At 39.8% G+C, this 13,127-nt stretch overlaps 1 protein-coding gene across 2 annotated transcripts in view; it reads left to right on the plus strand.

Moving 5' to 3' along the window:
- The first annotated feature begins 10,538 nt into the window (after positions 1–10,538).
- SLC17A8 (solute carrier family 17 member 8) overlaps positions 10,539–13,127 on the plus strand; it is a 38,340-nt gene continuing 35,751 nt past the window's right edge. For both annotated transcript variants that reach the window (XM_065920983.1, XM_065920993.1), the window contains exon 1: positions 10,539–10,639. In XM_065920983.1, coding sequence (XP_065777055.1) covers positions 10,539–10,639 — 101 coding nt within the window. The remainder of the gene's footprint in view (positions 10,640–13,127) is intronic.

The raw sequence follows: 13,127 nt of genomic DNA on the forward strand, positions 1-13,127 counted from the left end.
CTCAACCTTGCAGGCAGTCTTTTAAAAACTTTTTGATGCTATCAAATGATTACTTATGAATTACATTTTCCCAAATTAAACTGGACACATGAGGGAGAGGATTACAGCAGGTAACTCCCAAGGCTGAGAATTGCTTGAATTAAGGAAGGTCTGGTCAAATGACTTGATTATCAGGAAAAGTGGAATTAATGCTGGCTGAATAAGCCAGGGATGACACCAACTCAAAGTGAGATATATTGTTATTTCTTAACATTTCATTGAACATTTCAGAAATTTAAGGATCCACACTTGTGAGTTTAATAAAGATATACTGAAGAGATAAATCTACTTTAAAACAGTGACTGGGGAATTCCCTGGCAGTTCGGTGGTTAGAGCTCAGTGCTTTCACCGTCAGGGGTCTGGGTTCAATCCCTGGTGAGGGAACAAAGATCCCATAAGGCGCACAGCCAAAAAATAAACTGGATGGTTTCTGGGGTAAAAGACTGTCTGGTGTAATTGAATTTAGTCTATAAACCACCAGAAGATGTCACTGTCTTCCAAATAATGGTCCATGACATTGGCTATTCTTCAGGTACAGATTTGAACACTGACTGGGACAGATTGATGTCTAACCTATAGAACTGAATCCATGAGGAGGATAGGACCTCACAGGAAATACTTGTTGAAGGTGTGTAGGCTTGTTCCAGCGTGATTCTTAATGCCCTAGATATATTAATCCTGTTCTTCATGTTTTGAAGTTAACTGGACACTCTGGATCTCATTTGTGCTTTTTACTTCCTCTGACATTTTCAAGTTTCATTTTTATTATTATGCAAATGCATTTATTATCACATTTTCCATGTTCTATCTTGGACACCGTCTAAGATATCCTTGAATCTAAGTCAGTTTTCACAGTGTGTAAAGCAAAACTGGAACTTATTTCCCATACTGTATTAATACTGGATGAAATGAACCAGTATTTCCCATTACTTAGATTCAGGGATTTCAGACTGAGCCAATATATACCAATATGTAACAGGAAGTAACACATTAAAGAAAAATAAATGATCTTTATAGCAAGAAAGTGAAAGTTGCTCAGTCATGTCCAACTGTTTGTGACACCATGGGCTATACAGTTCATGGAATTCTCCAGGCAAGAATACTGGAGTGGGTTGCCATTCCCTTCTCTAGGGGATCTTCCCAATGTAGGGATCAAACCCAGGTCTCCCGCATTGCAGGTGGATTCTTTACCAGCTGAGCCACAAGGGAAGCCCAAAGACACAGGTTATATCCCTGGGTCGGGAAGATTCCCTGGAGGAGAGCAGGGCTTATAGCAAGAGAACAGACTTAAGAATTGATCACTGAATGTCTTGTGCCGGAGGCTATGGGAATGGGATTCTCTAAGATACATGGGTTAATAATTTGTTAAAGGCAGCTAATGACAGCCAGCAGATGAGTAGATGGGTATGAATTCATCTTCAATTCTGTCCCAAACTACAAAAGAACTTAATACATCACTTGCCTTCTCCATGCCTGTTTGGTTTCAACATTAAAGTAGAATAGTCTGTCCAACCTATTTCTCTAGGTAGATATAAACTCAAAGGAGCAGTGAATAATGAAGTTAAAGTATTTCATAAATAAATTTATATAAATTCTTTTGTGAAAAATGCAAAATACTCAAATCATTTCATACTGTGTAAAGGCATCCTGTATTTCTGTATTTTGATTATTTGACTTTAAAGATTTCATTAATAGGAAAAATTTGGGAAATTCTTTCCATTAATTGGGGAAAATTTAAATTTTCATTAATTGGGGGAAAATATTTAAGCAGTTACATTGATGAACTGAAAATAGAACTTGATATGTTTCTATTCCATGTATGCAGGCTTATGTTTGCAAAGAATTCTAGAGACAATTTATTTAATAATGGCATAAAGTTATGTTCCTACTAGGAATATAGAGCCAAATAAATTGAAGTCCAGTACCCCGCTCACAGTGGACTGAAATGTAATGAGACTAACAATGCTTTACTGTGGACTGTAAACAGTGCTGTATAATAAAATGGGTGCATTTGTAATCAACTGGTTTCAATCCTGGCTCCACCAAAAAACTTTGTAACTTTGTAACCAAAAGCCATGTGACTGTGACTTCTTGAGCTTGCACCTCAGTTTCCTGAAAGGTTTCAGTTTCAGTTCAGTTGCTCTGACTCTTTGCGACCCCATGAACTGCAGCAGGCCAGGCCTCCCTGTCCATCACCAGCTCCTGGAGTCCACACAAACCCATGTCCGTTGAGTCGGTGATGCCATCCAGCCATCTCATCCTCTGTCATCCCCTTCTGCTCCTGCCTTCAATCTTTCCCAGCATCAGGGTCTTTTCAAATGAGTCAGCTCTTCGCATCAGGTGGCCAAAGTATTGGAGTTTTAGCTTCAACATCAGTCCTTCCAATGAACACCCAGGACTGATCTCCTTTAGAATGGATTGGTTGGATCTCCTTGCAGTCCAAGGGACTCTCAAGGGTCTTCTCCAACACCACAGTTCAAAAGCATCAATTCTTTGGCACTCAGCTTTCTTTATACTCCAACTCTCACATCCATACATGACCACTGGAAAAACAATAGCCTTGACTAGACGGACCTTTGTTGACAAAGTGATGTCTCTGCTTTTTAATATGCTGGCTAGGTTGGTCATAACTTTCCTTCCAAGGAGTAAGCGTCTTTTAATTTCATGACTGCAATCTCCATCTGCAGTGATTTTGGAGCCCAGAAAAATAAAGTCAGCCACTGTTTCCCCATCTATTTGCCATGAAGTGATGGGACCGGATGCCATGATCTTAGTTTTCTGAATATTGAGCTTTAGGCCAACTTTTTCACTCCTCTTTCACTTTCATCAAGAGGCTCTTTAGTTCTTCTTCACTTTCTGCCAAAAGGGTGGTGTCATATGCATATCTGAGGTTATTGATATTTCTCCGGCAATCTTGATTCCAGCCTGTGCTTCCTCCAGCCCAGCATTTCTCATGATGTACTCTGCATAGAAGTTAAATAAGCAGGGTGACAATATACAGCCTTGATGTACTCCTTTTCCTATTTGGAACTAGTCTGTTGTTACATGGAGATAATAACTGTTTGGTCATTCTACTTTGTCATTTCTAGTTTTTCATTCTCCTTTGTGAGAATGAAATGAAATCAGGAAATTCAAGTCAGCAATGACTTGAAATAAGGAAGCATCGACTACAGAATGAGATAATTGTTCCCAATGGACACAAGTTTGTGCAAACTGCAGGAAATAGTGAAGGGCAGGGAAGCCTGGTGTGCTGCAGGCCATGATGTCACAGGGTCGGACACGACTGAGCGATTCAACAAAATTCCCCCCCTTGTAAAGGGAGTCTTATCAGACTTTGGGTGGCTGGTGGCAATCTTAATACAGGGGCTGGTACATCAGTGTTTTATGTTAATTTCTCTTTATTTTACTATTGGTTTGCCCTATTTTTTGATGGAACAGTTTAGGGAAAGCAAACATTAATATGTAACCTCAAATTTTTTTCTAGAAATTTTGCTATTGCTATCACAAGCTTACCGATACAGTCGCCCCTTTATATCCGTGTGGGGGAGGGGTTCCAGCCCCTACCCTTACCCCCCACAGGATGCCAAAATCTTGGACACTCAAGCCCCTTATCAGCTCTGTGTCCACAGATGCAGCATCCATAGATGGAGGGCAGGCAGCAGTTCTGTGCTCAATGACTTTTTAAAGACACAGGGATTCTGAATACATCTTTCCTGAGTTGTTTTGTTACAGTCTTTAGTACCCACAGTGGATTTATAGGATCTCAATGTGCCGTGTATTATACCAACACAAGCTCAGGAGATGGATTTGAGGACCTGCTCCCCAGTCTCCACATTCTACTTGCCAGGCTACCTTGGGCAAAATTGTGTTGGTTTCTCTATCTGCTTGTTATACAGGTGATTGGGAGAATCAAATAAGATACTAGAAAGTGCTTTGTAAAACAGACTGTTAATAAAAGAATGTCAAAAATAGAAGTGCAGTGAAAAAAATCAAGTTTTACATATATTCAGATTAGTTCTAATGGTAGTTATCAACAATATACAGACTTTTAAAGGATGGGAGAAGTGTTGTTGAACAGAAAGGTTTATGTTGGTATCAGTGTGTTATAGGAGCAGGGACGAGCAGTGTGGAACTGGGGTGTAGAATGAGGCCTGAAAAAGCTGCCACAGAATTCAGGAGAGAAGGAACCTCGGGAAGATTAATTTTCTTCATTACCTCTGTTTCTTTATAAAATTTCTTATCCTCAAAGGTGAATAATTTGGCCATTAGCTCTGAGCCGGGTTAAAATTTTCCACCTAACACTTTGATCTGATTTGATGAAATTATTTTCTTGAATAAATCTTATTTTCAAGTTGTTTGGGATTTGTTCACTTTCTGGGGGGAGGTAGGTCTAGGTAGATTGGAATGGAATGACTTCACTAACAACCAGCTTTTGAGACCCACGTTTTTCACTGTTGGGAGATTGGAGTCCTACCTAAAATTAAATTGAACAGTCAAGCTTGCCCTCCTGGTGTTAGATACAGGCAGTATTAGCATTTCAGGATTTGGGTTTTTTTTTTTTATTTTTATTTATTTTTTTAGTTCTACCACTTTATTGCTACCAACCCATTTCCCTCCACCCTCGTGCGCACATGCTCAGTCATGCAATCCCATGGACCTCAGCCCGCCAGACTCCTCTGTCCATGGACTTTTCCAGGCAAGAATACTGGAGTGGGTTGCCATTTCCTTCTCCAAGGATTTGGGTTTTAAATAATTGATATAGGCAAAATTCTTTTTCTTCCTTTAAAAAAAAAAGGTTGGCCACACCCCATGGCACGTGGGACCGTAGCTCCCCAGACAGATATTGAACCCCCACCACATGCGCTGGAAGGAGGCGTTCTAACCACTGGACCACCAGGGAAGGCCCTAATACAGTCAAGATTCTTCATCCATGAAGAGTAGAAACTGTCTTACCTAAAGTAAGCTAAAAAGAGGACAGTTTGTTACAAGGATGTGGATATTTCAGAAGTCAGAGTAGAAGGACAGCTGGGTCTAGATGGACAGGAGCTGGAGGGCCATTAGAAACAGATACTCTTGCCCTGCCAAGGCTTCACTGTGTTTCATTCTCCTCTCCGAGCCAGACCTGTGTCCCCTGCAGCTCCATGGTGTGAATACACTCCCCATCCCGCCCGCCGCCCCCCTCCCCGCCGGGTTCTGCCAGGTGACCAGCAGTCTTACAATTCTCAAGTTAAACTACAGGAGAATTTGGCATCTGACTGGTCAGCGCGGTGCAGGGGCCCATCCTTGGTTCATCCAACAGTGATCAGAGGAGACCGGAAACGTCGCAGCGTATAAAGGACTTTTGGGGGCCTGTTGGCATAAAAGAGGAGGGAGATGGTCATGGGAGGGAAGTTCCCTGAGAATGAGGAGTTGCTGTGATCTGGGCAAGCACCTCTAGAGACGTCCTAGTCAGTCTTATTTTCTCAAGGGGAAGAGGCTGTTTCTGTACAGAGTGACAGGAAGTCATCAAGTACTTGTCAACAGCTGGATTTTTTTTCTAATGCATATTCAGTCTACATATTCCCAGCATAGACCAAAGCTCTAATTTCATGGCCCTTGGGTTTCTGCTCTACATATCATTTCCTCTTTGTTTTATTTGATATTTTGAGATGGGGAGCACATGTTTTAATGCTCTTCTATAAATTATATAAAGTTCACAATCACTGTTCCAACCTTGTTTTCAACTACGTGGTGCACTCACCTGACTCTTAAACTATGCAGCTTTCCCCCAGGCACCAGGCTCTTTCATGCAAGTCTTTTCTCCCACATTTTCTTTCATTTGCCTCACCCCTTCATCCCTGAAAGCGTATACTATCATCCCCTCTTCTAGGAAACCTTTTTCCATTCCTTTGCAAGCTAATTTAGGTCTCCTTACCTATGCTTTCATTGCCAGATGCATCACTCATTACACCATATGGACTTATTCACTTTCTGAATTGTTTCTTCAAGGGAAATATCACAGTTCAACCTACATCACCAGTGTCTCAAGAGGCCTACCACATACTAGGCCCTCAAGGGAGGGAACAAATGAATACAATGAGCCTCAGTTCTGCAAAGTCTGGCTTTATATTTTCTTGCCTCCCTTATCAACAGATCTAATGTAGATGTTATTATCAACACTAGTGCACTAGTATGGAGTACTTGTGTAGTACTAGTGTGGGGTACAGGCTTTGATGCCAGACTTCCTGTGGCCACAGCTGATCTCTGCCTAGTTGTGTGAACTTAAATGGACTTAAAATCTCTGTGCCCAAGTTTCCTCATCTGTGGATGGTATAATGTGAGTACTTACCTTAGAGAGTCATTCTGGGAATTAAGTGAGTTAACTGTGTAGGATCTGGCCCCTAGAGGTTGCTCCATAAGTGTTAGTTATTATCACCAACCATCTAAATCACCGCCAAAAACCCTTTGCAGATTCAGATGCGTTTCATGAGCAATACATTCTGCAGGAATGGTTAGTGCTCTTAATAGTCATTGACCCTTAAGAGAGATTCATGTGGTCTTTGCCTGTTGGTGCCTCCATTATGTGCTCTAAGAGGTCAGTAACTGAGGGTATCTGGGGATTGACAAAAAGGTTAAAAGCTTCACCAGGGAATGACTTCTGTAGCAAGAGAGTGTGTTTATCATATTTTAGTTAGATTGTATTTGCTTTTGATGAATGAGTGAGCTTTCTGGAGACAGGGTGAAGACATGTTGGTGGAGTGATTGGATATGTGATTTCCTGGAGTCTTAGCATTCTCAGCCTTGAGGGGTTGTGGGTGGCAAAGTTGACCGCCTGAAAATATCTGTCCTTTTAAGAGCACAAGGCTAGACGGGATTTTTTGCAGAAACTGATAAGTTGGTTCTAAAATTTGTATGGAATTATGAAAGACGTAGAATAGCCAAAACAATCTTAATGAAAGAACAAAGTTGGAAGGCTTTCATTTCCCGATGTCAAAACTTACTCTGTAGAACTACAGTGAACAGAGTCTAAATTGTTGGAAGGATAGACACAGAGATCAATAGAAGAGAACTGAGTCCAGAAATAATTTTTTTTTAAAATATTTATGTCTCACTGATTTTTGACAGGGGTGCTAAGGCAATTCATTAGACAAAAAATAGCCTACCAACAACTGGAGATCCACATGGGAAGAGTTGAACACAGATGTTTACCTTGTACCATGTGAAAAAATGAGCTCAAAATGGAGCATAGATTGATATGTAAGAGCTAAACAAGCAAACTTCTAGGGGGAGAAAATAGAAAATCTTTAAGACCTCAAGTTAGGCAAAGATTTCTTACTTATGTGAATGAAAAAGGCACAGTCTATGAATGAATGAACAAAAAAATTTGCACTTTGAAATACAGCATGAAGAAAACGAAAAGACAAGCAGTGGACTGGGAGAAAACATTGCAAATCATATTATCTGGTGAAGAATTTGTATTGAGAATATATACTCATACACCTCACTAACAAGTAAAAAATTGATTTTAAAAATGGACAAAATATTTAAATAGAAAGTTTACCCAAAAATGTATACACAGGACTAATGAGCACATGAAAAGATGATCAATGTCATTAGTCATCAGGGAAATGCAAATTAAAACCACAATGATATGCCACTTCATACCCACTCGAAAGTCTAAAAAAGACAGTCAATATTGGTGATGATGTCAGAAATGGGACCCCTCATACATGCTATCAGGAATGTAAAATAGTGCTGTCATTTTAGAAAGTAATTTGGCAGTTTCTTAAAAACATGCTTACCATGCAATCCACCAATTCCACTCCTAGGTATTTCCCAAGAGAAATGAAAAGATTTGTCCAAAGGAAGATTTTCACACAGATGTTCTTAACAATTTTATTCATAATAGCCAAAAATTAGAAGCAACTAAATGTCCATGAACTGGTCAATGGATAGATACAATGTGATCTGTCCATACAATAAACTATTTCACTGAAAGCAGTGAAGGAAAAACGAACTATTAATACAAGTTGTAATGTGGACAAATCTGAAAATCATCATATTAAATGGAAGATGTCAGACACAAGAGACAATACACTGTATGGTATATAGTGTGTTGATTCCATTTATAGAAAATGTCTGAAAAAAATTTTTTTACAGTTGTTAAATGGTTGTAAGTACTTTATTAGATGCAAAGACAGTGATGGTTGTATAAGGATAGGAAAACATTAGAATAGTCACTAAAACATAAGATCATTTCTGTTTAGAGGGCAAATAATCACCTGCTACTTTCCCTCCTGCCCAAAAAATACAGTGAGTGAAAAGGAATCATTCAGGGAAGTCTTAGAGAACATTAAGAACATTTGAAAAAAGTTAAAATTTTAAGCCAGCTCAGAATATAAAATACTTAGCTTATACATGATATGTGAGAAAAGTAAAGCCTGCATTGTATATGTTTTCTGTTAAAGGAAAATTTATAGAGACAGAAAGATTGATGGTTGCCTGGTGCAGTGCGAGGGGTGGGAGACAAGGATTAATAGTGGATATGAGGGTTCCCATTGGGATGATAGAAATGTTCTATCTGCTTTGTGTTTTATGGTGATGCTTGCACAACGTGATAAATTTACTAGAAACCTTTGAAATGAGTAAGGTATATGGTATGCAAAATATATTTCAGTAAATTCGGAGGAGGTAGTGTGGGTTGGGGGGATGGAAGGATGGAGGAGGAGAAAGAAAGAGGGAGGAGAGAGACAGAGCATGAGAACAGGACCGCATGAAGTCAGGCTGTTTGGATCTGAAACCGAGCAAGTCTAAACCTTGCTTTGCCTCAGTTTCCTGTCAGTGAGGTTGGGGAAAATAATAATTAGCTTATCCACAAAGTAGTGTTGGAAAGATTGTGATAATATGGAAACAATGCTTAGCACAAAGTTTGGACCGAAAGACAGAGCAATAAATATTAGCCATAATAATAATAATTATTATTATTATTGATGGTAGTATTTAACCTGCCAAGGATCCAGCTCATTTAGATCAACTTAGTTCAAATTCTGGAGAAGGATTTGGACTGCCGCTGCAGAAGGCAGGGACTGATCTTATGGAAATGACTCCGGGGGAGTCTGAGAGTCTAAAGCACAGGGCCGGTCAGTCCCCTGCAAGTTGGGAGACTGGACCTCTGGAGCCTCACAGATGCAGGCTGTTTCTTCCTGGCAGCAGCATTCGTGGACGGGTCACCCTGCCACCATCAATGTGGGAGCAATATGTGCTGTTTCTACTCCAGTCCAACAAGGATTTTTCACTGCTCCCTGCCAGATCGCACTGGCTTGGAGGACAGTGGATACGGGGGCACAGAGGAGGGACACCCAACCCTGTGTGTGAGGACTTCTAGAGGAAGTGATGCTTCTGTGAGACTTGAGAATACCTTGGCATTTCCCAGGTGAAGGGTGAGGAGAGTTACCCAGGCAGAAGGCACAGCTTGAGTAAACCCTGGAAGTGACAGGGAGATTGCAGAACCCAGTGAAGAGCTGATAGGAAGAGCGGAGTGACAGGAAGCAGGGCTGGAGTCACACAGAGTGTCTTCTGTGCCATGATCAAGAATTGAGGTTTATTCTGAAGGCAGCGAAGACCAGGGAAGAGCGCTAAGCAGGTTCTAGGACTGACTCAGCTACCTTCAGTTCGATGGTTCCAATGGCACCTAACACGCTGCTCCCTGAGTGAGCCTGCTCTGTGGATGAGACACATGCCCTCCTAGAGGCATACGGCTTGGGTTTTGCGTTTAGCCTCCTCAAGTGCAAATGTTCCTCCAAGGACCACATCCGTACTGGTGTCTGGTGCAAAAACTGCTTCAACTCTCCCAAGAGAGGCATAAGAGGCCCTAATGCAGTGGCCGAGAGCCTGTCTTGGTGGCCAGACCTCAGAAAAGAAGAGGACTTGTGGGTGTTTGACACACTTCGCCCTGGGTGCTTGCTCTGGCTGAGAGCCCATTAATAAGCCCAGCGGCCAAGGGATAGGTATTGTGCCGGTTACTATGGCATCACCTTGGAAAGGATCCCTCAGTGAAAGCCACAGGCGAGCTGAGTGAGGCAGGAGGGGAATGTGGTCAGAAGCAGCAGGAGGGGCTGGTGATCGGCTGCAGAGGCTTTCGCTGGTCGCAGGACACTTCGTGGGCTGGAGCCCCCTTTAGCTTCTCCAGCTGCAGCCCAGGGAGGGAGCCGGGCTGCACTCAGTCTGAGAGTGGCTGCCTGAGACAAGCACCACAAGCTGCTGCTGAGCTGGGAGCTGAGAGGGGCTGAATTCGCAGTCACAGATCATCTGGCCTCTCCTGTTTTGGGGGGTGGGTGTTGTGTCTCATCTGGAAAGATCTGGGCTGTGTTTCATCGCCTTTTTGATTTTAAATAGTCATCTCCCTGAGAATTGACTTCCAGGTGTTCATCGAGGAAAGCAGAGTGGTCCCCATGCTGGAAATGAAGGATGAGAGTTCCCGAGACTGACTGTTGATGGCTTGGAGGTACCCCTGTCTCACAATGCCTTTTAAAGCATTCGATACCTTCAAAGAAAAAATTTTGAAACCTGGAAAGGAGGGTGTGAAGAACGCTGTGGGAGATTCGTTGGGGATTTTACAAAGGTAAAGTTTGAATGCAAACTTTAGGTTTATTTCAAAGTAGCTTCACATTGCTGCTGGTGTTTGAAAGAATTTGCCTCCTGTTTTTAAAGCTACATTTTAAAAAGGAGTGGGAGGGTCAGAATAAAGGGCTTCTGGAGCCCCTTCCAGCTCCAACAGACTATACCTGGAGGAAAAGAAGATGCATCAAAAGGATAAGGTTGAATTAGGAAAACACCACGACAAGCTCTCTGTTTATGCAGCAAGATTAGCACTTATTGGACACAGTAATATTGCAAGTTGTGTGTTTGGCATTGAATTAGAAAATATTTGGGGATATAACACTTTATGTTAATTCAATACTAACAACAAAACCAGGAACTGCTTTACATGGTTATGCTTTGAGTTGAAATAACTTTTTAAGAATTTTTCACTGTAAATGAAAATTAGGTATTTTCACATTGCATAGCTTGTAATATAAACTGTATGAAGGGGTTCTTGATTGTGTAGTTTTCAAAGAGAAGGATTATTGCACAATAGTAAGAAGAAAGTAACTTTAAAAATTAGTATTTAAAGCAGAAAATCTTAGATGATTAAATGGGAAAGTGTTAAGTGGTGTCATTGGATTGAATGTTTTTGTCCAAACAAAAAAATAGATCTTTTTTTAAAGCAAAATATATTATTATTGGAAGGAGAATTTGCTATAAATGAATGAATTGATGTGATATTTAATTTGTGATTTTTAAAATATAGTAAATGCCCTCCTAGGTTTTATAAATGAATTAATAAGCAGTCCTTATGTACAAGGTAAAATGATTCTTTTAATTTCTTTGATATAAATAAATGTGAAAATAACTTTGATAAAATTTTTATCATTATTTCTAATTATGATGAATGAAAATTTCCCTTGGTATCTGCTTTTAACTTTTCTATCTATGTCTTCTCATAAATTTAAAAATTAGCCCACAGTTTCATCCCACTTCTTGTGTTTTATAGTACACAGGCTCCTGTCAGTGTTAATTTTTCCACTGTATCCCTTTGGTGAGCTTAGCAAGAGAACTGGGTTGGGCACCTTACCACTTTGGTAATTAAAAACAAAAAGTTTAAGTCAGAACTACACTGAATTATCATGTGTAAATGAAAACCTACCTCAGTGACAGCAGGATAAACCAGCTAAACACAGGAAATGATTAGAAGAACCTTTTCTTTTAAGAGTGTTTTATTCTTCTGTCAAGCACTCCCAGGTAATGTTTTCATTTGATTAAAAATGCAAACGGAAGCATTGTGGCTTAATTGGCATGTTCAAGTAATGACAACTATTTAGCTTTATATAAATACTTAGGAGTATTCTTTTTTAACTTTAGCTGCTTTTTAAAATTTAATCACTTTTCTCAATCCTAAGTGCTTATTTTACTATGTTTGATTGAATGATCCACTTGAATATCCTTTTGATTACCAGATGGTTTGCTAAGGGATATAACAAAATCATTAATTTCCAAGTTGTGCAACATCAACCCCAAATTAAGCTATGTGTCTATTACTCTGAAGAGTTTTCTCAGAATTGGCTCACTGAACAATTAAAAAAAAAACAACAACAAAAAACCTGCTATCATAGTTCTAGATAGAGAGCACACTAAATAATGCTAGATGTTATCATTGTTGTCGTAATTATAGAATGATTGATTTTAGAATAAAGCCAAATTCATACCTCGTCTTTCAGTGATCCCTAGAGGGAAATTATTGGCAGAGGTAGGCATTAGCTGACTGGCAATCTGAACTGATCCTCAACTGTAGTGGTCTTTGAGCAGAGCTCCAGAATCAGGGTTCCTCCAGCAAAAACAGCTTTGCTGTTTCAACACTTGGTGTTAACCTCAAGTCTATAAGATAATTTTATATATATATATATGATAATTATATGAAATATAATGAATATATAATAAATATATATGAAATATAATGATATATATGAAATATATATATGATATATATAATATGATAATATATATATAAGGTAATTATATATATATAATGCTTTGCCCAGAACCTGGTATGTAATGAATGTTTCTTCCCCTTGTTGATTTTTACATAAAACCAGTTGACAGGATCCAGTGTAAGAAAAAAGTCGTAAAGAAATGTTTTCTGTTTTATAAGGGGCAGAAACATTGGGGAGTTAAGAATCCTGACTTTCTAACTTAGCAGTCAGTATAAATCATTGATGTTTAATAATGTTTACTACTGAGATCATCATCTAAATGGAATTTTCTGTATGCTTTTGAACTATGGAGTATTCCTTATGGTCAAGGGAGAGGTAAATACATAGAGAAGTATCTGAAGTTCACACATGGGGCTGATTACAGCCAGACACTGTTAGTCTCCCTGGAGAGCAGTCATTGATAAGAAGCAGCTGAGCAATTCATCAGCTAAAGGTACATTAATATTTTTGAAATACAGGAAGAAAGATGATGCGTTCACTTATCGTCCACTATTGGAACAGATAGAAGGCATAGCATTT

The sequence above is a fragment of the Muntiacus reevesi genome, chromosome 1 (assembly GCF_963930625.1).
Source record: "Muntiacus reevesi chromosome 1, mMunRee1.1, whole genome shotgun sequence".
Lineage (NCBI taxonomy): Eukaryota > Metazoa > Chordata > Mammalia > Artiodactyla > Cervidae > Muntiacus > Muntiacus reevesi.